Genomic DNA, 26,835 nt, shown 5'->3' on the forward strand with positions numbered 1-26,835 from the left:
TTGTTAAAAAGAGAAAATAGAAAATTGAAGGATGTTGGAAGGATATGAGAATGGAGACATTTTTTTAAGAAAGATTTATGTATGAAAATTATGATGGCTGGATATTTTCAGAATTGACAGAGAAATGAGAGAGCTGGGCAGATGATGAAGGTCTGTAGGGTTGTTACAATATAACAAGGATGAGACAAGGATAATGTGTAGACAATCTTAAAATTTCTAAGGTTGCAGCTTAGTCAACTAGTCTAAGGATGTTTAGTCAATGTTTATTTAAGGATGTTGCCCAAACTCTATCTACATAGCACACCGTAATTAATGTACCAGGCTGGTGTAACTAACCTTGTTGGATGTTTAATAGCCAGACTCTAAGGCCTATATTAATCTGGTCAGAGGGACTTAAAGGGACAAATTTTTGTTCCTGGCCTTCCAAGGTCAAACAAGTTCCAGGGGCTATGGCACATCTCTCGAAATGTCCGTAACTTTGGTGAGTCACCTGTCCTCTTGTTCAGGGAGGCCATGGAGACCCCAGAAGATGGACTTGAACCAGTGTCCAGTCTGCAAAGAGGAGGGTCAACATAGAGGAAACATTTCCTCCATGCTTCCAAGCGAAGCCCTGGTCAAGCAAGACCTCTTGGCTTATCTTCACATAGATGGAACTGGTAAAAGAAAAGCCGGAGGAGCCAGGGGCTCCCCACAAGCCCATGTGATCTCTGAGGACCAAATCCTCATACGACCTTAAGAGTAAAAATAAATTGGTTTATTTGGGCCAACAGTATGGTCTTAAACACCCAAAAGGAAAGTATAACCAAAATTAAGTCATCAGTATGTTTTAAGGATTCAGGGGATTACACAACCCAGACATTAGACATAAGTTCTTATGTTATTTAGACAATTATCTCTCATTGATGATTTTGTTCCTAATAAGACGGTACTCAGATTTAAGACTTCAAATCTTGGTCTACAGTACTTGTGCTGGCTAGCTTTAGTGTCAACTTGACACACCTGGGTTGAGGGAGCCACAATTGGGGAATTTCCTCTATTGGACTGGCCTGTGGCCATGTCTGAGGGGCATCTTCTTGATGAGTGATGTGGGAGGACCCAGCCCACTATGGGTGGTGCCACCCCTGGGCAGGTGGGCCTGTGTTGCATAAGAAAGCAAGCTGAGCAGGGGCCAGGGGAGCAAGCCAGTAAGCAGAGTTCCTCCATAGCCTGTGCTCCAGCTCTTGCCTACAGGTTCCTGCCCTGAGTTCCTACCTTGGGCTCCCTGATGAACTGCGACCTGGGAGATGTAAGCTGAATAAACCCTTTCCTCCCCAAGTTGGTATTGGTCAGAGTATTTTGTCACAGCAATGAAGAAACAAATTAAGACAATACTGTAGTGCCCACCTATAGCTAAGGGAGACAACCCACTATTGTTATAGCCAAAAAAATTAAATGATGGCTAAATTCGTTTTCTCTCCTTACCTAGAAGCCTTTGAGAGGTAACTGACACTGGTTCTAGCCACTCCAACAGCTATCACAATGCCTGAAAACAAATCCTGAGTCCACCACCCTCAAGTTCAGCCCTGGCAGAAGAAGGAAAACAATAAAAGAAAACTAAGCTATTACCTTGGTGCTAACCATTGCTCCTTGTCTCTTCAGATATTTTCAGGACCAAATCCAAAAACTAACTCTTACTAATTTCAATCAGTTGTTACTTTCCTTCCCTCCACATGTATACAAGTGCCTGTTAACCATCAAGAACCCTGTTGAGATGCATGAAGAGGGAACCCCCGCTGTCTGACCAACCCCTAATCCAGCCCCCCCACATCGACCCTGTCCAGCAGGAAGTAGCAAGACAACAATGGAACCCCCTATCCTATAACACAAAAGGCTGGAATGGTTAAGGTTCAGATAGCCCTGCCCCCTCACCAACAGGATCCCAAGGACTTCTCATGCTCCTGAGAAAAGGGAACCTAGCTGATAAGCACCTTGGTCTTTGAAGTCAAGAGAAGCAGACTTTTCTCCACTGTTTGGCCAACACAGCAGGCTTCCCCTTTGATCTTTAAAGAGGACAGGTTTTAACAGTCCTGCTCTCCCACTCCCCCCGCACCCAACTTTAAATAAAACACATCTTCCCACCTTCTGCAGGAAGCAGAAGCCTCCCTTTCTAAAAGACCCCAGCTCAAGACCTGGGCAGACATTTTCCCTGCCTGGAAGGGAATCTGTCCCATGTGTTCCTTTGCTAATAAACCCTATTTTGATGGAGTTTTATCTGTGCCCTGGTGCCTTCTTCTTCATTCGCTCATTCTCCGCCAACCTTTTACCTATCAAGAAGCAGATTTTTAAAAAAAATACTTTTATTGGGCATGGTGGCACATGACTTTAGTCCCAGCACTTGGGAGGCAGAGGCAGGCAGATCTCGGTGAGGCCAGCCTGGTCTACATAGTGAGTTCCAGGACAGCTGAGGCTACAGGGAGACCCTGTTTCAAAAATACCAAAAAAAAGGGGCTGGAGAGATGGCTCAGCAGTTAAGAGCACTGGTTGTTCTTGCAGAAGACCCAGGTTTGAATCCCAGCACCCACATGGCAGCTAACTGTCCATAACTCCAATCCCAGGGGATCTGACAGCCTCTTCTGACCTCCACAGGCATTGCACTACTTGGGTGCACTTACCTACATGCAGGCAATACATGAATATACATAAAATAAAAATAGTAAATAAAATATTTTTTTAAAATACCAAAAAAAAAAACCCCAAAACTTTTATTTCATAGTTGGTTGAATCTGTGGATAAAGAACCTTCAAACACAAAGGTGATTTCTACTGTTATTTAAGAAAAAATAAACTGTGTTTGAGCTGCATATTGATTTCTAGCTGAAAAGCAGTTTTCTCACTCAAACTAAAACCTTGGCAAAGCTGAGAAGTTAGAGGTATTGGAAGTCTACTGCCACTGGGTGTGAGTAGGAATGGAAACAGAATAGCTTAAAGCCTGCATATAGCTCACCCTTGACTCAAACAATGAGGAAGAATGCCAAAAGTTTACTCTTTGTAAGTGTAATTCAAAAGACTGACCAGTTGATAGTTTGGCTACACTTTCAGATGTTTACAATAGCTATAGGTTAAAATTAGGTGCCATAAAAAGAAGAACCAAAGGGCATGAATTTAAAGACTGAGAGGGTTCATGAAGCCTAGCATGATAAAGGAAAAACGATCCCCCTTAAGATATGACTTCATTAGGGAAAAAAAAAAATCTGAAGAAAACAAGAAAAAAGACTGTCCAATCACTACGGAATGTAATAGATGACAAAGATTCCAAAAGCTTCCAAAGGAAAAAAGGGCTCAAATACAAAGGATTAGGAGCCAGAATGGTAGAATCCTCAACAATAAAAATAGACAATGAAATAATACCTTAGAAAAAAACCTAACAGTAAATAATCTTATGGTGGTTTGAATGGAAATGTCCCCCATAGGCTCCAAATATTTGAGCATTTTGTCTCCAGTTGGTGCTGCTGTTTATGGAGGTCTTAGAAGGTGAGACCATAATGGAGGAAGCACATCACTGGGGGAAGGCTTACAGAGTTCTTAAGCCTTGCCAGATCTCCAATTGCGCTCTGCTTCCTCTGCCTGTTTGAAGATGTGAGAGCTTAGTTTCTGCTCCTACTCCAGTCACCTCTGCCACCATGCCTCCCTGACGTGATGGACTCTTGTGCCTTTGGAGCCTTAAGCTAAATAAACTCTTTCTTTTATAAGGTCCCTTGGTCATGGTGTTTCTATCACAGCAACAGAAAACCAAGACAAATCTTCACGTCTAGTTATCAATCAAGACTTAGGGAGTTATTTCCCATACAACCCTAAGAAACTACTGAATGATATTTCATTAAAGTGAGGGAAACGAAAAACCTGTGGGACCCAAGAAATAAAGCCTCCATCCAATAGAGAAGAAAAGCAAAGGAAATTCTGAGAGTGATATGGAGGAAAAGCCCAGAGTACAGGCTGCCTATCAAGCTTTAAGAGCAGTCAGTCCAAAATGAAATGAGAAGATGGGGCCCAGAATGACTGCCTCTAAGAAAAAAAAAGAAATGGACTAGGCATGGTGGTACATGTCTGTAATCCCAACATATGGGAGGCAGAGGCAGGAGGATCAAGAGTTCAAGGCCAACCTCAGCTACAGAATGACTTTGAGACCAGCCTGAGCTGCATGAGACCCTGCCTCAAAAATAAAAATAAACGGGGGGGGGGGGCTGGGGAGATGGCCCAGCAGTTAAGAACACTGGCTGTTCTTGCAGAAGACCCGGGTTCGAATCCCAGCACCCACATGGCAGCAAACAACTGTCTGTAACTCCAGTTCCAGGTGATCCAACAGCCTCTTCTGTCTTCCATGGGCAATGCACGACACGAGTGCACTTACCTACATGCAAGCAATTCATGCATACACATAAAATAAAATAAAATAAAAATAATAAATAAAATATTTTTAAAAAGTAAAAATAAGCCAGGCGTGGTGGTGCATTGTTGGGGTCCTCTGTTATGCAAGTAGAAGTCTCTTCACGTCCGGATAGCTCACGAGCTCGGAAACCATGTGCTGTAGATTCCTTTCATAGCAGAGTGCCTTCCTGGCATCCTCCCTGACTCTTCTTTTAAAGTGCTCGCCACAAATACATGCCCTCCGGCACAGGAGCTACCAGGTTTTTAATCAGGCGTTGTCTGATAGCCTGATAGAAGCCCACCGCCCTATGTAAATGAGGACTTTTTTTTGTTTATAACTGTGGGACACAGAACATACTATTGTTTTTTAAGGAAAGAGAGAAGTATGGAGAATATAACCCATGATTTCACACCATTAAACAGTGGGGTATGTGTGCTCTACTCCCTCCTGTGGGAGTCTGTGTTCATCCAGTTCCTGTGCAGAGCCCTCATGCAACTATGCACATGTTAGGTCACTGCATTGTGTGGTTGATGGTTGTCCCCTTTGTTCTCTTATCATGCACCAGGATTTTGCAGCCTGTGTAAAGCATATGGTCAAATGCTGATTTCATAAACCTATTAAAATTATGCCAGTATAATATTCATTTCATGCACTTATGAGCTATTGTTTAAGTTAGGCCATGTGTTAACTTTTCTCTTGTCCTTTTTGCACTGAGTTAATTTCCTAGCATCTCACACCATATACTGTGGTCCTCGTGACCTGGCCATGGAAATTACAATTGACAAAAGTATATACTCTCAGTAGTTATCTTTGACACTTAAAGAAGTGTCTCAAAAAGACCAAAAAAATAAAAAATAAAATAAATAAAAATAAATGGACTTGCTAGAGATCTATAGTTTTAAAGTAATTTCAGGAGATTTAAATTTTACATTGAAAATTAAGGGGAAAAAACCTCAAGGAATTAATTTTGGGAAAAAATATACCCTGAATATGGACAACACTATTCCATTGGCTGAATCAAAAGGAGACTGTGATGCAGCACCAGCATTCTTCTCTGTTTCTTGACGGCAACACAGTAGAACAGTAGCCTTAGCTCCTGCTGCCATGCCTTACCCACCAAGATGGACTGTACCCTCAAATCATGACCTGAAATGAATCATTCCTTCCTAAAATTGTTCTTGTTGGGTATTTTGTCACCATAACAAGAAAAGTAACTAATATACCAGCTTGACACCTATTTCCTCACATCTGGTACATTTTTATTATAAAATTATTCTTTTTTAAATTATAATACATATGTTTATGTGTGTATGTGTACATGAGTACAGTTGCCTAGAGGCCAGAAAAAAGTGTCAAATCCCCTCGAGCTGGAGTTACAGTGGTTGTGAACCTCCCAACATAGGTGCTTGGGACTAAACTTGGGTCCTCAGGAAGAGCAGTGTGTGTTCTTAACTACTGAGCCATTTCTCCAGTCCCTACTTGGTACAATTTAAAATAGCTTATACAGATATTTAAGAAATATCAGAAATAATGTTACAATGAAATCAACATTCCATTTTTCTTGAAGTTCTCTTCCAACTAGCTTCTAAAACCATCCTTCTGTCTATTCTTTTTCCTTTTTATTGGTTCCTTTATCTCTGTTCCTTTTTAAAATGTCAATGTTTCTCATTGCTCTAGTTTTGGTATTTTTTTCTACATATTTGCCATGTGCATTTTTATCTCCTTTCATTGCATAAATTACTACCTTTATAATGATTCTATCCAAAGCCCAGATCTCACTCTTGAATTTTAGGCTCATAGAACAAACTGTCTTTATGGGCTCCTCTACTTAGACATTTCACAGGGATTTCAAATGTTAACTTGTCCCACTGATCCTTCCCATAAAACTTGTTCTTTATCCCTGTGCTGGATAACTAATTTAGTTGTCAACTTGACAAACCTGGTTAGAGAGAACCTCAATTGAGGAATTTTCTCCTGGCCTGTGGCCATGTCTGTGGGGCATTTTCTTGATTTTTGAGTGATGTAGAAGGGCCCAGCACATTGTGGGTGGTGCCACCCCTGGGAAGGTGGTCCTGTATTGTGTAAGAAAACAGGTTGAGCACAGACCAGGGAGCAAGCCAATAAGCAGCATTCCTCCATGGTCTGTGGTCCAGGTTCCTGCTGAGTTCCTGCCTTAGCTTCCCGTGATGATGGACTGTACTTATCAAAGCAAATAAACCCTTTCCTCCCCAAGTTGGTTTTGGTCAGTGTTTTTGATAGAATGTGTAAATTGCAAGAGAGTCATAAGTTTCCTTACACAAATTGCTCAAGGTAGCCAAATGGCCCAAATTGGCAGCTTGGCCTTTGATCAGGCCTTATCAACTGGTCACTTCCCTGGCTGACAGAGACTGGGTACAAGGGCACTTAATTCCTGCTGTGCCATATCCTGCTCTGGTGGCTTGGCCTTCTCAACTGATCACTACAGAGTCAGCCTGCTGTGCCAAAAGATAACTGCCTGCTCATCCTGAGAGAAAAGCCTCAGGAAAGAGACTCTCAAGTACCCAAAGAACACTGACACCTGACACCAAGCAAATTCCTACAGCTGCTTTCAAATTCCTATGGAAAACCAGATTGCTCTGCTTATGTATGCTGATGTCTGTATCTATGGCCAAGACACCAGCCCTTTGCTATGTTCTCTTGAATTAAAGAGGACATATTCCTTGCCTGTTGCAGGTCTGGCTCTGGTTCTTACTTCTTAACTTTAAACTCCCTTTTCCCGTTCTCCTAAATCTAACAGTTTTATCACAGTAATAAAAAAGAAACTAAGAACTGGGCATGGTAGCACACACCTTTGATTCCAGTACTTGGGAGGCAGAGGCAGGCAGATTTCTATGAGTTCAAGACCAGCCTGGTCTACATAGTGAGTTCCAGGCCAGGTGGGACTACAGAGAGACCCTGTCTCAAAAAGACAAAAAAAAGAAAGAAACTAAGACAAAAATTGGTACCAGAGAGTGGGCTATTGGCTGTGAGGAACCTGACCATATGGGTTTGGAGAGGAATGTGGAAGACTTTGGACATTTGGACTAGAAAAGCAGTGGAATGTTGTAAGCAGTTTAACAAGCAGTTCTAGTAGGAGCCTGGAAGAAAGTAGTGCTGAGAACAGTGTAGTTCCAGAGCAAAATACTTAAGCAGCAACTGGGATATTTTGGCACAGAAAAGTCTGGTTGGAGTCTTCCCATAGCCTAAGAGCGTGCCTGAGGCTAAGTTGAAAAGTAATTTCTTTGGTGAAGGAAATTTTAAGAAGCTTAACTGAGAAGAATTGGTGGCATGGCTATTAATGGTGAATACTATGCAGATCTACAGTGAAAAAGTGCAAGTGGGGCCAAAAGAAATGAATGTACAGTTTGGATTGAAAAAGCATACTAGGGAGCTTAATGTTGGATCCAAGACAAGTGCTTCCTTTGATAAGATTAAAGTGATTAAGGAGAGGCATAGAGATTTATATGTAAACAATGGAAAGAGTGCCTCCAGGGCAAGACCGCATCCAGCTAAGCCTCCAACTTAAGAAAGGAAAATGCTGGGGATGTTTTCTACTCCTGGAAAACCACTGCAGAGAAAAGTTTCAAATGTGGATGAAGCAGGCTGGGGTCCATCCCAAACTTGCAGTCATATTTGGCAGTGTGTTCACCTGGTGCTGGCTTTAGAGGCATGAAAGATGAAAGAGTGAAGGGATCATCGGTTCTTCCTCCACAGTTTCAGAGAGCCACCAAGGCCAGGCAGCATGCAGCAGGGTACCTCTGCATAAAGAAGGCCCTGACAGACCAAAAGGCCCTGAAAGGCCATAGCATGAAGCTGTGAAGGTGAAGCCTGCTTGGCTGGCCTGCTTGGCCGTGGAGGCCCCAAGAAGATGTTGCTAGAGCTGTGAGACACCTACGAAGGAGTGCTGCCTACAGGGAGTGGTACCAGCCCAAGAGAAAAGTATATGATGCACACAGCAAAGGCTGAAGAGGTTGAGCCATCTAAGCCCTTTGTAAGTAAAGTCCTAGTCATTGGACAGGATTTGGTGTTTGCCCTGCTGGATTTCAGTGTTGTTTTGGTCCAGTATTTCCTCACTATGCCCCCACTCCTCCCTTTTGGAATGGGAATGTGTATTCAGTTCCATTTTAGGAGTATGTAATTTATCTTTTGATTTTTACAGGGGCTTACAGTTAAGAGACTGCCAGGCTGGAGAGATGGGTCAGTGGTAAAGAACACTGGTTGTTCTTGCAGAAGACCTGAGTTCGAATCCCAGCACCCACATAGCAGCTAACAACTGTCTATAACTCCAGTCCCAGGGGATCCGACAGCCTCTTCTGACCTCTGCGGGCATTGCATGACACAGGTGCACTTACCTACATGCAGGCAATATACGTAAACACATTAAAAAAAAAAAAAAAAAAAAACCCAGTTAAGAGACTGCCTTGAATCTCAAAATTTGGACTCTGGACTTTGAATATATTGACTATGGGGACTTTTGAAAGTGGACTGAATACATTTTGCATTTTATATGGTCATGAGCCCATGGGGGCCAGAGAGTGGATTGTGGTGGTTTGAATGAGAGTATCTCCCAAAGGCTCCAAGTATTTGGACATTTTGTCCCCAGTTGGTGGTGCTGTTTTGGGATGTCTTACAAGTTGTAGCTGTGCTAGAGAAAGCATGTCACTGGGGTCAGGGTTAGAAAGTTCTTAAGCCTTGCCAGATTTCTAGTTGCTCCCCGCTTTCTCTTTACTTCAGGATAAAGTAAACTAAGGATGATGTGAACAGCAAACTAAGGATTATGTGAACACTAAGCTTTCTTCTACTCCAGCCACCTCTGCTGCCATGCCTCCCTGTCATGATAGACTCTTGCCCCTTTGGAACCATAGGCTAAATAACCTCTTCCTTTTATAAGGTCCTTTGGTCAGTGTTTTTATCACAGCAACAGAAAAGTAACTAATACAATCCCCTATCTTGCTGAGTAGAATTCTGCTTCCTCATATATTCCTCTTTATTTCTACTGCTGCTGCTAAATCTAAACATCTATAATCCTAAAACATTACTTTCATGATCACCTTCCTTACAGTGGTTCTCTTGCCAGCTGGATCAAACAAAAATCCTTAATTTAGCATTTGAGATCTACTAATTACCATTCATCCTCCTTCCCAGTCTCATCTGTTTAATTATCCCTGCATGAGGCTTTCTACTTTCAGAAAATTACCACTTGTCACATATTACCTTGAGTAAATCACTAATTTCCCTGAGCATGACTTGTTACTAAGCCTTGCCTCTTATCAGTAATAATGGAGGTTTGAGCTTCAAATTTGGTCAGTTACCAAACCTTAGCAAATGGAACCACCATCTACTTGTTTTGTTTTAGTTTAGTTTTGCGACAAGTCTCACTATGTTGCCCAAATTGGTATGGAGCTTATGGGCCTAAGTAGCTGGGACTATAGGCATGTGCCAGTGTACCCAATTCATAGTCATTATTGATTCTTTTCCTGCCCTCCCATCCCAAGTGCTGCTGTTCCTTCCTCTAAGCTACATCATATAGTCAATACCTGTTTCCTCATTTTCACTACCTCCAATGTAACCAAGCCACCACCATTTTCTATCTGTAATGAAAGATCTTCCTAACGTGTCTTCTGACTTTTATCTTTCAGTTCATTCTTTGTATAGCAACCAGGATAAGTTTTTAAAAATGCATGTCAGAGGTTCAGGATGTAGTCAGTGGTAGAGCAATTGCCTAGCATAGGCAAGACCCTGCGTTCAATCCCCAGCATTGCAAAAAGGAAAAAGAAAGCCAGAAACTTCTAAAAAATACAAGTCAGGTAATATGCTCCCTTATTCATAATTCTTCAATGGCTTCCCATTGTTCTTCAAATAAAATTCAAACTTCTTACCATGAGCTACAGGACCATGTACCATGTCACCCTGTTCTTCTCTCTGACTTCCATCCTCCTCCATTCAAACAGCTTCATCCACACTCTTGTTCAAAAGCACTTTCTCAGTCCAGCACCTTTGCACCTGCTGTCCCCTCTTCCTGAAAAATTCTTTATCTAAGCTTTAAATAGTTAGCTTTCTCTTCAAGTCCCAGCTCAAATTTCACTTCCTAAGGGATACATTTCTTGACCATTCTATGAGAGCAGGTATCTCACCTCTATTTATTAACACATCTTAATATTTCTTTCCTAGTAATTGTAAATCTAGTTATTTTGCTTATTTACTTATTTACTATTTTACTCACCTCACCAGAATGTTAATCCCACAAGGACATTAACATTAACTACACTGAGCTACACTGCCAGTTTTTTTTAAAAAAAAATATTGTATTGCAATGTAGCTCAGGCTTGCCTTGAACATCTTCCTGCCTTAGCCTCCTGAGTGCTGAGATTACAGGCATTCTCTACACCAAAGTGAAAAAGCATTTCTTGATTAACATCATCAAATTATTTCAGAATTCCTTCAATAGTCGTATATTAGTTTGTATTATTTTTATTCCCACAGCTTAAATATTGTGCTTAAATGTTTTACATCCATAGTTATGAAAATATTAGCTTTCTAAGGGATCATCTGATACCATTCAAAATGCACATTATTAATTATTCATGTAATACCCCGAACCCCTTCATTTTGTGTTAAGTTTAATTGGTCAATCATCTGGTCATAGGACCACCCCTAGGAAGGTGGGTTATGCTAAGTAGATTGGCGGGTTAATGAGATAACCAGTTTTTCCTGCCTGGAATCCTGCCTACTAGCACAGAAACTTTTGGACCAGCCACAGCCATGTAATCTCTGAGTTTTCCCGCTTTTCAAAGCATAGTCTTGTTTTTTCTTCTCCATATCCCTTTTACATGCCTTTTTTAAGGCTTTGGGCTGCCCCTAGTGTTACAGAAATAATCAGAGATAAACAGCAGAAATCAGGTGAGAAGAGGGAGTTTAATTTGACACTAGCGGGACTGACATCACGAATGAAGAAGTCAGACCCCCTGTTCAAGTTTTGGGGGGTTTTTATACCCAAGTGAGGAAAGCAAGCAAAAGGTACAAAGCATATACATGGTAATTAACTAAGATAACAGAGGGTGGCAAAGGTAATAGAAATGCAAAGGTTCCAGGAATGCAAAAGCCTTAGGTCTATACAAGAATGTGATAGCTTTGGAAAACAAAGACTTCTTATCCTGGATAACAAAAGGGGGCAGGGGAAGATTCCTGTTTACTTCCCCATTCCAGGAGTTCTTAATTATCATCACATTGCAAATTTCTTTAGCATCTTAAAAGTTCTACTTCCATAATATTAGCATCTTTTATTTCTTTACTTTCTCTAAAGATTCCTTCTCCCAGCCTTGTGGCTGCCAACCCCCAGGCAGGCTGTAAACTTGCAAGGTTTCACGGCTTCTTCCCTTCTCCCCACTGATCTCCTCAAGGCAGGGGGATTGCCAGCCCCCATGCCCTGGGGATTTTTCTTTGAAGTTCTAATGAAATTGTAAAAGCTTAAGTCTTGTACCAAGGACTTTATCTTTTGGATTTTCCTTTAAAAGTTCCTGTAGGACCCTGAGACCCTCTTCATTCACCCACTACCCCCCAATCCCTCCAGACCCCCACTAATTACTCTTTTAGCTTCTGTAAAATGCTTGGCTGCTGCTTTAGACATTCCTAGACATGCCCTGGCATGCCCTGACCCCCACCTGCTATTCCCCCTGACTTCCAGGAAACTACAGATTAAGCAAGCCTGGGCATGAAAACTGCCCTATAAGGTAAAAACAGAGACTCCTGGCCCCACAGATAACAGTCAGCACATTCCACAGCCCTGAGAATAGCACCTACCAATAAGGAACCTCCAAGGCTGCATCCTATACATCCAATCAGTTTAAAATTATGTTGTCGTGCGCAGGCTCCTTGAACCAACCAAAATGTAACTTCGGTATCTCCCTCCTCTCTTCATCTAAAACCTATAAGAAGCTCCACCCTTCTTACTCTGGCTCTCAGCATTAAGCCTGAATAAACCATAAACCTTTGCTTTTGCATTTTGGTGTGTTGGGTCCTCAGTGGTCTTTTTGGGGTCCAGTGGATGAGGTACAACATTCCCATCTCTGCCCAGTTACAGGAGTACTCCATAAAGTGACTCAGAGAGAGTGTTGCCCCTGGCTAGCTAGCTAGATTCGACTGATTTGGAACTTAAGTCTTCGTGATCTTTCTCAGTGGTGCTGAACTCCTTAACAGTCAAATAGGTGCTATAAGTACCCTAGTAGTCTTTGGATACAATTTTCAAGTCATCTTCTTGATGTGGATTTTGCTTTTTTTTAAACTTCAACAACTAAGTAGTCCCTAGTTTTCTGCTGTTTCTGAATGTGGCTGCTAGGGGCATTTAAATCCTAAGAAGGAAAGTTCAGTGTACTGCTCTCACTATCAAGAACTTCTGAAGTATCTGGCACTGTGTGTAGTTTGGTATTCTGGGTGGGAATAGCTGAGGTTCCTCAATCAGTCACCCATACTGCTTAAACAACTGCTCCAACCAGACTGTAAAGTGGAAAGAAAGGTGAGGTAAGAGGAAACAGACTATACTACAAAGTACCACAGAATCATTATTTAATAAAGAATGTCTAAAGACATTTTCTCAATCACTTTACCTATGCCTTACTAAACTGAGACTCAATTTCTGAGTCTCAGATGGATCCGACAGAAATTTTCTGATGGATTTCTGTAGTTCTCAGAACTGAACAAACCCTTTTTTGTAACATATACTGCTACAAGAGAAATCAAAGATCTCTAGTTAGCAATAAACACAACTAGGACTACTTAGAAGAGTCAGCAAATATGTTCTACATGCCAAATCCAACCAGCTGCCCAAATCCAACCATGTCAAATCCAACCAGCTGTTTTGTCGGAATACAACCAACCTCACTGTGCCTACATCTGCACTATAAAAGCAGAGTTAATAGTTGAGATAGTGGTTGCTCAGCATGTAAAGCTGAAAATATTTGCTATCTGGCTCATTACAGAATAAGGTTGCCCTACTCTCAACTTAAAAACAGTGTTTAGAAGCAAATACTTTGAAGTTCAAGCTAGTAAGCACCTCATAGTGCTTTTGTGAGGATTAAGTGTAATGATCTATATAAAGTGTCTAACACTGTATTGGATATAGATCAAATGTTAGATACATTTAAATTTTTATTGCAAGCCTAAAATTGAAGCTGTAGACCATGCCCTCCCCTCCTCCCCTTACAAGGGCCTGAAATTATGCTACTTCACTATAGTCCTCATACATACTGTACAGATTACATGGATTTCTGGTTCAAGGCCAATAAACCTATTTCTGTTTCTGACCTTGGAAATCTAAAAGGGCACGTCCTGTTTACTGGCTGTGTCTGTAACACATGACCCAATTAGCCCATGGGAACTCAGAAAGAATCTCTTTGGATATGTAGATGCTCAAAAACATATGGGAATCTGCCTAAGGTTGGCTGTCACATTGGCCAAGGCCCTCTGATGTTCTATCTTTTTGTGTTTGCCCCTTAACTCTCCTTTCAAAGAAAACAACCATTTCCTGATTGTTTGCTAGTTTTTGAGACAGGGTCTCCCTGTAGCCCCAGCTGTCCTGGAACTCACTATATAGACCAGGCTGGCCTTGAACTCACAGAGATCCACCTGCCTCTGCCTCCCAAGTGCTGGGTTAAAGGCGTGCGTGACCACGAAGGCTACATTTTTGTTAGAATAGACTCACAGGAGGTGAGGAATGGTAACAGATAACCTGTAAAATTCTTCTTACTCTGAGGTTCTAGGAGTATACCTGGGAGGTAACACTACATACCATCTCTCAGACAGCTGCTCACAGAGAATGGTGAAATTGTAATCAGATGTTGATCTCTAACCCTATCAACACACTGGACCAGAGTGATGACTTCTAGTGAAATTTTCTTACTGACTATAGCATCTTGGCCATTAGCAAAGGCTGCTGGTGGTGCTATTTATTTTCTTGGGAGATGTCTATTGAAAAAATCTAAATCTGGGGTCTGGAAAGATGGCTCAGTGATTAAGAGCCCTGCCTGCTCTTCCAGAAAACCTGGGCTCAGTTCTCAGCATCTACATGGATAACAATTGTCTATAACTCCAGTTCCAGGGGATCTGACGGCCTCTTCTGGCCTCTGTGGGCATTGCACACAGGTGTACTTACATACATGCAGGCAAAGCACTCATACACATAAAAGTAAATACAATATTTAAAAAATCTTCATCTGAATAACTAATGGAGATCTCAAAGGTAACTTTAAATAAACCTAACTCCTGATTTTTATTTTGTGTCCCCAACCTGCTCTACCTTTTTTCCTACCCATTTCAGCAAATGACAACTTGATTCTTCCAAATGCTAGGTCAAAAATCCTTGACTACTGCTTCTTTCAGAGTCTTCATTCAATCTTTATCAACTAAATTTGTTAGTTCAACCTTTAAAATATATCTAGAGCCAGATCTTTTATCCCTTGGTCCCTTCATAGCTACTATACTGCTCTGAGGCACCATCAATCTTAAATAGCCTCTTCTATCAGCCTCCCTAATTTTAAGATTCTCTCTATACAATCCACACAGTAGTCTAGTAATCTTCTTTTTGTCTTTTTTTTTTTTTTTTTTTTTTTTTTTTTTTTTTGCTCTTTTTGAGATGGAGTCTCCCTGTAGCCCCAGCTGGCCTGGAACTTACTATGTAGATTAGCCTGGCCTCCATCTCAGAAATCCACCTGCCTTTTCCTTTGGAATGCTGGGATCAAAGGCATGTGCCACCACACCCAGATGTTGTTTTGTTTTTTGAGACAAGATTTTGCTATGTAGCCCTGGATGACAAGAAACTCACTATGCAGACCAAGCTGGCCCAGAATTCATGGGAAAGCCTCCTGCCTCTGCCTCTGCCTCTGCCTCTGCCTCCAAAGTATACACCACCATACCTTGGCTTTGGTAATCTTTTCTTTTTTTTTTTTGGGTGTTTTTTTTTTTTTTGAGACAGGGTCTCCCTATAGCCCCAGCTGTCCTGGAACTCACTATGTAGACCAGGCTGGCTTCGAACTCACAAAGATCTGCCTGCCTCTGCCTCCCAAGTGCTGGGAATAAAGGCATGTGCCACCATGCCCAGCTTGGTAATCTTTTTATAAAGTAAGTCAGGTTATGAAAGCTCTCTACTAAAAAATCTTTCACTGTTTCCCATCACAGATGAGAGCCAAATGCCTGTGCCATAACCTATAAGGCCTTAAGTAGTCTAGCCTTCCACTGTGTGACTGTTATTTTATCATCATAGCCTTTGCTCATTTTGCTCTAGCCACACTGGCCCTCTTTCATTTCTCTAATTATAGGAAGCATCCTGATGCCCAGGCCATTGCACCTCTTTATCTTTTGCCTAGAACAGTCTTTCCTGGCATACTTTACTCCCTCATTTGCTTCAATATGTCCAGAAATGTAATATTTTAGAATATTTAATTTATTGGTAATTTCATACATGTATACAGTATATTTTGATCATATCCACCCTTAATTTTCTATTCCTACCTCCACCAAGCCCCTCCCCTAGAGGCCCCCACCCTCGTTCCCACCCTCCTTCATGTCTTTTTTTTAATAACCCATTGAATCCAATTAGTGCCACCAACATGCACATGAATGTGGGCCATCCACTCATAGGCAACCTACTGGTGGAGACACCCCTGAAGCAAATTACCCCTCCCCCATAAACTGCTAATAGTGCCTTAGCTAGGGGGTGGGGCCTTGTGAGCCCCTCCCCCCCATGCTGAAATGACAGCATCAGGGAGGCATTCGCAAACCACCCTTTGAAAAAAAAATGTTCATAGGCTGGTAAGATGGCTCAGCCACAGACCACCCTTTTAAAAAAAATAGTTCATGGGCTGGAGAGATGGCTCAGCGGTTAAGAACACTGACTTGCAGAAGACGCAGGTTTGAATCCCAGCACCCATATCGCAGCTAACAACGGTCTGTAATTCCAGTTCCAGGGGCTCCGACAGCCTCTTCTGTCTTCCGGGGGCATTGCATGACATGGCTGCACTTACCTACATGCAGGTAATACACGCATACACATAAAATAAAAATAATAAAATATTTTAAAAAAATAGTTCAGCTGGGTGTGGTGGCGCATGCCTTTAATCCCAGCACTTGGAGGCAGAGGCAGGTGGATCTCTGTGAGTTCAAGGCCAGCCTGGTCTACATAGTGAGTTCCAGGCCAGCTGGGGCTACTGGGAGACCCTACCTCAAAAGACCCCCCCCAAAAAAAAATAGTTCAGTTCCACCCACTCCTCCTTGGCCACTATCCTGTTTCCCTTTAGATTTATTTTCTCTCTAGTACTTTCTCTCTCTCCCTTTTTTTTTTTTTTTTTTTTTTTTTTTTTTTTTTTTTAAACAGGGTTTCCCTGTAGCCCCAGTTGGCCTGGAACTCACTATTCAACCAGGCTAGCCTTGAACTCTGCCTCCCAAGTGCTGGGACTATAGCCATCACCACCATGCCTGGCTTTACATTACTTTCTCTCTATTATTTCCTAGTATGTCACATATTTACTTGATTTTGTTTTCTGTCTCCTCTCCCATAAGAATACAAGCTCCATGAGGTTAGGCTCTATTTTGTTTCACCACTATATCTCTAATGCTGAGATTATTGCCTCCTGTGTAGTAGGCTCAAGAAATATCTGTATATTAATTTAATCTGTCCTATCCTTCTTAACTTAGAAACTCATTATAGAGGGAAATTTTCCTATCTTCATCTTTGTAGTCCAAGTACCTGGGCTGTATCCTGAATACGGAAAGTATTCAAATGTTGTTTGTTATAACTAGGATGCATTGTCAGTTCTGGAAATTTTCAGTTTGTACCAGATGCTGGTATTATACTGGCAATTTATGCTCTTTTCCTTAGGCTTCAAAGTTCCCTAGTCCTAGATTTGTGGCACTGTGGATAGCTAATCTACAGTGCACCAGCCTGGGCAGTTCTAATTGACAGACATGCTGTTCCCACCAGGCATTTCATAGCCAGTTTCCTTCACTATGTTCTATCTGCCCTCCCTTGGCCTTAATTATAATTAGTTTGGCTAAAGAATTTGGTTATATGTAGAATCAAACAGGTGGGAAAGAAAAACTCTCTCTCTGCTACTAGGTAAGGATATGACCATAGGTCAGTAATAGTATCCCATAGGAAACATTGCATATCATCACATAACATAACTTTTTAATAAAGTCTTTAGCACAACAAAAAGAACTTTTATGAACCTGGTAGCCAACATGAGAAAAACTACAATAGTCAAAACTCCTAAAGTAAGAATGCTTTTGTCTAGCTCCATCAGGGTTTTTTACAAAAATAAGTCAAATATAATATGATGCATATCTCTGGTTTTAGTTCTTAATCTGATACAAAATAAACAATGCAGTGAAATGATAAAATAAAGGGAGCCAGACATAAGAAATAAGATTAATTTCCATAGCAGACTTAATAGCAACCAACTCCACACACTAGGAATTGGGCAAAGGCACTATCCTGTGGCCAAAAGAACATGGCCACCTTTGATTGCTTACAGGTACCATCTGCCAAATCAAAAATGTTTATCAGGGCTGGAGAGATGGCTCAGCGGTTAAGAGCACCGACTGCTCTTGTAGAGGACCCGGGTTCAATTCCCAGCACCCACATGTGTCTATGAAACATTCTTAGCTCCAGTTCCAGGGGAATCCGAAGCTCTCTTCTGACCTCCTCAGCACTGCACGACACAGGTGCACACTCACATACATGCAGGCAATACACTCATACACATAAAAAATGTTTATCAGACAGCAAACATTACAGACATAGTGTGGTACATATAGATAATTCAGAAAAGCTAGCAGCATGATTAAAATGCAGTATACTAGTATTTTAAAAAAACACACACACAATCTTCACACTGCTCAAACCCAAGTCAATGAAAGTTGATTTGTTTTCTCCCCTCATCCCCTCCCTTTTTTTGTCCCCTTTCTAATAAGATTGTTTGATAAACTACTTAAAGAATTACCATTAACACCCCCCCCCTCAATTTCATATGGTGGGATAAAATGGAGTCAGCACTGGAATCATCTTTTCTACAAAATGAAGTATTGACAATGTACTTCTAAATTAATTTCTAAGACTATACTGAGGCTGCAGGTTCAACTCTAAAAGCATTTCAAGCATGCTGCCTCACCCCAGCGCTCGCGGCCCTCCCATCCGTCCCCCATTCTGCCTTTGCTTCCATCATCTCTGGTTCTTCTGTGCATCACTTGCACATTGAAGGTGTTGAGAACAGTGAGAGAGGAAAATGAATTCTATGAAAATAGGGTACAGAACGTGTGAAACATGGTTCAGGGCTTCATAGTCAACTGCCGGATGTCATACCCAAGGGCAATATCATGGATACTTCCTCTCTCTAGCTACTGCTGTATTCTATATTGTCAGCTCCTAGTGGCTCAACTGTGACAGAGTCAGAACCGCAGATGGAATTATCCTTACACAGTATGAAGTGGTATGAGGAATCTTTGGGAAAAGGATGCTCTCATCAGGGGATTCCTTAGCTATCCAGAGCAACAAAACGTATCATAAATCCAGCATTTTAAAAGTCTACATTTTAATTCTTCTCATACTTCCTTGTTGATTCCTGGGGTTTCCAAGAATTAGGATTACTCTGGTTTGAAGGAGATTTGGATCTAGGAGGCTAAATGATCTCGAATGCTATAAAGTGAAAGGAAGAAAGTTATCTCTTTGATAGGAATACGTTTCAATCACCATCACTCTGGGTTAGCATGACCAGATCAACTATCCCTTACCTGATATAGAAAAACAGCTTTTCAAAACAGAGCAAGAGTCTGCACCCATGAAATCTCAACAATATGGTTGCCTAAACAAGACCTACAAAATGACACCAATTGACATGCCAATGTGGATGGCAAAAGGTTACACCTCTAGATGAAGAGCTACAGGCAATCAATCAATGGCTGCTGAGAGAGGGACAATCAGTTTTCTCCAGGCAGGAGATCCCTGATAGGTTATTCAATCCCAAGTGCTCAGCCCTAAACACATGCACATACTAGTGTCACTAGATGGATTCTGTGTGTGTGTGTGTGTGTGTTGTATACACATACAATAATAAATACAGAGGTCAGGAAATTGAGAAGAGGGGTGAAAGTGGGAGGAACTGGAGGGGGAAAGGGAGGGGTGAAAATGATGTAAATACAGTTACTCATATATTAAATTCTCAAAAAATTAAAAATTAAATTAAAAAAACAGAGCAAGATAACTGTAAATAACTCTTTCCTTCATGGAAATAACTAATGGCAATGAAGGGGGAAATCTCTGGTATTGATGTATCATGAGAATTATTTGTTTTTTGTTTTTATTTTTAGTAAATGCAGAAGCTCTAGTCTCCATTGCCGTCCTGAGCCAGAAACGGCAACTTCAGTGAATCAGGGCCAACAAACAACCACATCTAAAATTAAGTATTCCAGAAGCTCAAAATGTAAAACTGCTAGGAAGATTTAACAGGGCATTTATTTCAATTATAAAAGATATTTACTTAATGTTCCATAAATTACCACAGGTGAATAAAGAGATTGTGAATACAAGAAAACAGTCAAAGCTGGGAGTGTGGGACCAGCCTGTAATCTCAGCAATCAGGAGACTGAGGTGGGGGAATCACCAGTTAGAGGCCAACTTGGGCTACAGGGTGAGTCCAAGCCAGCCTGGGGTACATAGCAAGACCTTATGGTCTCTTTTTTTTTGGGGGGGTGTCTTTTTGAGACAGGGTCTCCCAGTAGCCCCAGGTGTCCTGGAACCCACTATGTAGACCAGGCTGGCCTTGAACTCACAGAGATCCGCCTGCCTTTGCCTCCCGAGTGCTGGGATTAAAGGCGTGTGCTACCACACCTGGCTCTCATTTTTTTTTAAATCGAAGTACAAGCAAACTCCGGATGACTCTACAAAGTCAAATTTGTGATCAAGAGATGAGAATCAAATATAATTCTTTGGTAATCACCCTCATTCATCCTCATTCAATAGCTGGAGGATAGTATGGTTTTTGGACACCAGCCCACGTCCTGAACTTCCACTTAATACTAAGAACAATCCTGCCAGAAATAAAAGACTGCACCGGCCGGGGCTCCAACTCTGTACACATATTAGCTGGTCTGTGAGATGAAGCCCGGAGCTTCCTCCCATCCAATTCTCGGGGGTGGGGAGGACTGCAAGAAGGGGGGGGGGAGTCGAGAATGAGGCGGAGATGTTTGGGTTCGGGAATATTCATGCCTATCCCCCTCCCTACTCCCAATTCAGGATGGAAAATCAAAGGCAAATTAATCGCCAAACTAAAAGGAGTAGATTGTTGCAGGGGGTGTGGGAGCAGAGGACACTCCGCAAGTCATCTAGATGTCAAACCTTCCTTTTCACCTGGTCACAGGACTGCGAGAAGTGGCTGAGCCTTCGCTGCGAGGCTCCAGCCCCAGGAACCAATTAAGGATAAGCGGGAGGAAAGGAGATGGAAGGCAGGAGGAGGGGAGGGTCTCGGGGAGGGGAGGATGCAGCGCAGAGGGAGGGAGGACAGGCTAGACTAGGGAGTCGGGAGGGAGACCGAGATCCTCAGGGGGTGCGGGGCGGGCAGGAAGCCCCGCCGGGGACTAGCCAAGCAGAGGCTGACCTGGGTGACTCAGTGAAAGCAGCCGCGGTCGGGCCCCGGAGCGGCCGCACGGAGGTGACCGCGCGGCGGGCGCGGCCGGGGGGCTCACCGTGTCCTTGGACGAGCCCAGCTTTTTGAGGCCGTCCAGGGGCAGCAGGTCGGCGGAGTCCTTGTGGATGAACTGCACCGCCTGCTTCATCCGGCGCTGCTGCCGCAGCGACGCCGCCTCCCGCACGTCGGTCTCCTTGCGGCCGCCCTCCGTGAGGAGCCCTGAGTAAAACATCGCTGAGGCGCCCGCAAGCCCCGCGGTGGGATCTGTCTCCAGGCTCCGGGAGCCCTTAGCCTCGAGCTCCTGACAACACCGCGAGAGCCTCGCGCCACGCCTTTTATAGCCGAGCGTGACGTCAGTGGGGCGCAGCCAGTGCGCGCGCTGGGGGGCGGCTCTCGGAGGTCTCGCGTCCTTCACTCACCTCCCTGAGGTGGCCATCCACCCTGAGGGAAAAGCCAGCGAGGACCGGGCGCCCTGGACTGACTGACTGACTGACTGACGACTGACTGACTGACTGACTGACTGACTGACTGACTTCGGGGCACTGAGCGCGGCGGCCTCTTCGCCCTGCATCCCCTGCACTGGGATGGGCCGTGATGGGGGGCTCAATGCTCGACCACAGCCACAGCCCCCAGGCCCCGCTCACCTGTCCACGCGGCGGCCGAGCCGGGGATAACTGACAGCTGCGCCATGGCCGAGGCTCGCTGCCCGTGCTTCGCAGAGTCGCACCTCGAAAGTTGGGAGCGCTTCGGGTTCCTCCAACTTCAGCTCGGTCACCACCCACAGGCCACGTGACTGCGGAGGGGGCCGCGCCAGAGAGATCAGCACCCTGAGAAGTTAATAACTACACTTGAGTTCTTGTTAGGATTATTAGCGAGATCCTGGAATGAACGCAGAGTTCGGTATCTTACTGCATGACAAAGGCTTAGGGGATCGGATTCTCACTAGTCCCTTTACAGGTGCCAATAACTGAAACAGCCCAGCCAACCTCTCGAGTGTCCCCGGCCCCTTCCTTTCATCGCTCACTGTGCTGTTAATCTCCAACCTCAAGTGTCACCGTCTCACGTCCCTGCTAAGAGCACCCCAAAAGGGGTCTGCTCTTGAGAGAGAGACCCTCCCCCCGCCCCCGACTCTTTCGTGGTTGCTTGATGCACTCAGCTTCATGAGCCTTCTCTCAGTTCCATGGAGAGGTCTCTCTCCTTGCCAAATGGTTTGCCTTTGTATTGTCCTCTGTCAGGGAGCCTCCTCTCTCCACTTCAGTGATCTGTGCTTCTTCTAGACCTTGGCTCTATTACTGCTTCTTTCAAAGACTTTCTCTAACTGGAGTCTGGTGGTGCTCTCCTTTAATCCCAGCATTCCGGAGGCAAAGGCAGGCGGATCTCTGTGAGATCAAGCAAGCCTGGTCTACATAGTGAGTTCTAAGCCAGCTGGAGCTACAGAGAGAGCCTCTCTCACAAAAGAAAAAAAAAAAAAAAAAAAAGAGCATAGCTAACTTAGGGGATGCATTCTCTTAATTGCTTACCATCAAATTTTCACTACCTAGAAGACTGTCAATAAATACTAGTTAAGGTTGTGTCTAAGGAAAGCAGGGAGCAGAGCTGTGGGATCTACCTTTAGAGCTTGTGCTGGACTTCCCAGACCAGGCGGGACGGGCTTTAACATAAACCAGCTTCTTTCCCTCTGCCCTCTGCCCTCCCCCTCAACATCTGCCCTAGTTTCAGAGAGCACAGACAGCTTGTAGGGAAAAAAACCCAGAAGACGGCTTGCCCAGCTCCAAGGAAGCACCAGGGCTGGAGTCTTCTGTTCTCTTCCACATGCAGAGGGCAGGTGAAATTGCTCATCTTCCAGTCCTCTGGCACCCCTCCACAATGGCTGCCCTGGTTCCTTTCTGTCTGGTTGCCTGGATCCCTGGGTGGTTGCTCCTCCAGTGGATCACCTAGGGAACGGTGAAAGACAGTTCTGCTTTGTCTCTAGGACAGGTGCCTCTGAGCTTGGCCAAGTATCAGATGGGGCCCAGCACTGGGGGCCCATGTGGCTTGGACTGGGACAACTTCTTTCCTCAGGAAGGAAGCCAGGCAGGTCCAAACTCTGGGGGAGGAGTTGGAATTCTTGAGGCAGTTTAGCTCAGTCTTGTAGCCTGAGGATGTCCTACAAAAGAAAGAGGCTCTTGTCCTAGCTAGGCCCCCCTGGGAACATTAGAGAGCTGAATCTGTCTGGATGAGCTGGAATCTGGCCATATCAGGTGTTGGTGAAAGATCAGTGGGCCCTGGCTGGAGCTGGGAACCTTTATGTGAATTCAGAGCTTGTTGCTGTAGTGGAGTTTGTGTTCTCTAGTTGGATTTGTGGTCATAGTACTGTTGGTCCCCTCGCCTGTCAGAGACCTTTCTTGCCACACTGATCCTGTTACTGCCCTTCTGCATAGTCAGTATGGTGAGGCTTGTTCCCTCACCTCCTCCACACACACTGAATTCTGCAGAGGATAGCCTGGCTGTTCAGTTGGAGGACGGTCACAGCTGGGTGGTGTATTCAGTTTTCCCAAATGACTGAGCAAGTCTCTTTCTACCTTTGACTCTCAGTTTCCATATGTGCTAAAGGAATGAGGTGAGATTGCATATTCAATTATGCTTTGCCAACTCCTGAGGACTGCACCAACAGGAAAGATTAATATTAATTCTTCAGAGAGCCAGACTCCCCTGCAGCACAAGATCATCTTGGAGTACATATATAGAGGTTAAAGCACATGTTTTGGATTCTAATATACTAGGTTTAAATCCTTGCTAGCTATGTGACTTCTCGACTACGAGTATGTAGTTCCCATAATGTACTTTATATTGGTAAATTGTCATGTGTTGTTCTGGCTCCTGGAGAAGCTGGCTCTGAAAGTAGGTTCCACCTGCCTTGCGTGTCAGACCCAAGCATGTTTGTTTCAAAGTGTCCTCCAAGGCTTCTTGTCCGGGAGTTGTTTGGCCCTCCTCACTCTGTGAGAGAATGGGAAGAGAACAGCAAAACAGCACAAGAATAAAAACATCATGTCCTTGAGAACAGCTAGAAGGTAAAGCATTTCCACCAGATGCTACTCTATTTATCCCATGATGTTAAAGTGTCTGCAATGGGAAAGACCAGCCAGAAGTTCAGCTGTAGAAAGTACATCCATGGAGAGAAAGCTCAGCTTGGAACTCCAGCTGACTGCCTCAATTTCCCATCAGTTTCTGCTGCATGCTGTGAAGCCTCCATTTGACAATGTTACCTTTCTGCTGTTATTTGTTCTTTTGCTTGGAAGCTTCACCCAGGCAGATAGTGTGCTGTGCCTCAAACTCTCTCCCTGACTGTCTCAACAGGGCTCCCCCAAGGCAATTTCTGTTGGATGTTTTGAGTATAAAATTTAATGATTATCTATCATCTATCTATCTATCTATCTATCTATCTATCTATCTATCTATCTATCATCTATCTATCTATCATCTACCTATCTATTCATCCATCCTTCTACCTACCCATCTAGCCTTCTGCCTACCTACCTACTACTTGTTATTTATTCTTCTTCTTTGGTTTGCTGTATACTTAATAAACTTACTCATTCAAAACTGAAAATATGACTATTTTAGATCATTCTACAGCCTGCATAGAATAGTTTCTCATCTAGAAAATGGTGCCAGTACCATCTCTCCCTCTTAGGGCTGCTGTGAGGTATAAATGAAATTATCTACGTAACACTGTCTTATACCTGTGGGCCCAGCAGAAGAAAGCTATTATCATTACTTGGAGGCAACTTCACGAAAACCCATATAGGCTGTGGTGATCTGAGTGAATCTGACTTATGCTCCCTGTAAAACTCCAGGCACACAAATCAGACCTGACCATCTTCCCTGCTCCTTGGGGCTAGGCATCCTGAGGCAGTGGCTGACCAATGCGCTCCTTCTCCCAGGGTCTCCAGATTCTGGATTTCCCATGTTAGGGTCTCCCATGTAAAGCCCTCTGCACCCTACTTTGCCTGTGGCAGAGGATCTGCACTTGAAGGTCATACTAGACAGGCCAGTGCTGCTTCAGTTAAGACTCTTTTCATGTTATTCTTAGAAAGATGGAAGCTCAATCGTAAATTTCCTATGCAGAAGTGCAGAACCTTTGCTTCCCTTCATTAAACAAGGCAGGGGCTTCAGGCAGGGCTGGATCTAAGAGGCTACATGGCATATCACTGCTTCAGCTCTGCAGCCTGCTGAGCTGGCCCAGTAGGCAGCCTCTTCCTGTCTCACAGCTGTCAGCAGCTTCTGGCTTATAATCTTTCCACCCAGCTACCTCTGTCCTTTGCATCTTCAGCTGACAGGGAGGACTTTGAAAATGGAATACAGGATGAGAGCCGAGACTGGGAGTCCAGAGAAGTGGAGAGGAGCAGAGTTACGAGGCAAAGAAATTTTCATCCCTTTCTCCTCTTATCCATACAAATTACCCATGGTACCCTGAGGTTAGGATGGCTGCTCTTCACTCACCAGCTCATCCTTACAGATAGGAACAGAGCAGGCTTCCTCCTCCAGGGTCTTATCACTCTCACGATTTCCTTTGGCAGGCAGATTCCTCAAACAGTTGTCCTCTGCAGGTGTGTGCCAAGATGCCTAACTCCACAGTGCCCAAGTCTTGGCCTCCAGCCCTGAAGACTGTTTCTATTTGGCAGATTAAAGCAAAATTCTTTCTTTCTTTCTTTCTTTCTTTCTTTCTTTCTTTCTTTCTTTCTTTCTTTCTTTCTTTCTTTTCTTTCTTTCTTTCTTTTTTTTCTCTCTTCAGAGGGATTCTAAACATCACCACAGCCTCAAAATGTAGAGCTTGATGGAGGCCCTACTGGTGCTTTCCAAAGCTGGCTGAGTCTTTTGGATCTGTTCCTGTCAGCAGTAATTTAGATTCATTTCCTGGAATGAGGACAGATTTTGGCCTCAAATCAGACAGCAAGAGAAGAGAAAAAGAGGGAAGGGGAGCCTCAACATCTGAAGTGAGATCTGGGCTTGGGCTTGGCTTTAAGTTCATTTCTTCCCCTTGCTTGCTGTGGAACCCTAGCCAAGTTACAGAAGATCTCTGGGTCTCCATTTGCCCATCTCATAGAGCTCTGTGTGGTTTTGTAAGCCACACACAGAGCACAGAGGCCTGGCCAGAGTGGGTGCCCAATAAACATAAGTCCCATTCCCTTTTCCTCCCCCTCGCCCACACAGAGAACCCAGAAGCAGAGTGACACCAGTAAGGCAGGGAAAAGTCTTCAATGGAAACGAGGCCAGTCCTCTCAGAAGCCAGTGAAGCCTAGGCCTGGCCTGCCTGCTCTGATGGACAGGTAGAGTGGGCAGCTCACCCTGTAACTGCTGCCCACATCAGAGGAACCATGGGCCCCACCTCATTCCCCTAAGCATGCTGCCAGGGTACAACAGTGCGAGGCCACAGGGCCTAGGGGCAAACAGGAGGGAGGGGAAGCACTGTGTGGATCATGAGTAGACTCTCGGGCATGTAGCCATGCATGCATTCACACACACACACACACACACACACACACACACACACACACACACACAAACACACACAGCTTTCCCTCTGACCTACTTTCACACACAGCTCTACACTGCCCAGAAAGAAGAGAGAAGTCATTCCTAGCTAATCTTTTTTTCCCCCTCTCATGCTGGGGTTTGAACCCAGGACTTTGAGCATGCTAGCAAGTGCTGTACTACTATGCTACATTTCCAGACCTGGCCCTGGATACTCTGAAGAATTTTT

At 43.8% G+C, this 26,835-nt stretch overlaps 1 protein-coding gene across 1 annotated transcript in view; it reads right to left on the reverse strand.

The window, feature by feature from the left end:
* Nrip3 (nuclear receptor interacting protein 3) overlaps positions 1 to 21,412 on the reverse strand; it is a 41,843-nt gene extending 20,431 nt beyond the window's left edge. Inside the window, exon 1 of the mRNA XM_008853445.3 lies at positions 21,151 to 21,412. Within this exon, the coding sequence (XP_008851667.1) occupies positions 21,151 to 21,324 (174 nt within the window). The 5' untranslated portion in view covers positions 21,325 to 21,412. The remainder of the gene's footprint in view (positions 1 to 21,150) is intronic.
* Between the last annotated feature and the right edge of the window lie 5,423 nt (positions 21,413 to 26,835).

The sequence above is a fragment of the Nannospalax galili genome, unplaced genomic scaffold, assembly GCF_000622305.1.
Source record: "Nannospalax galili isolate Female #2095 unplaced genomic scaffold, S.galili_v1.0 scaffold44, whole genome shotgun sequence".
NCBI lineage: Eukaryota > Metazoa > Chordata > Mammalia > Rodentia > Spalacidae > Nannospalax > Nannospalax galili.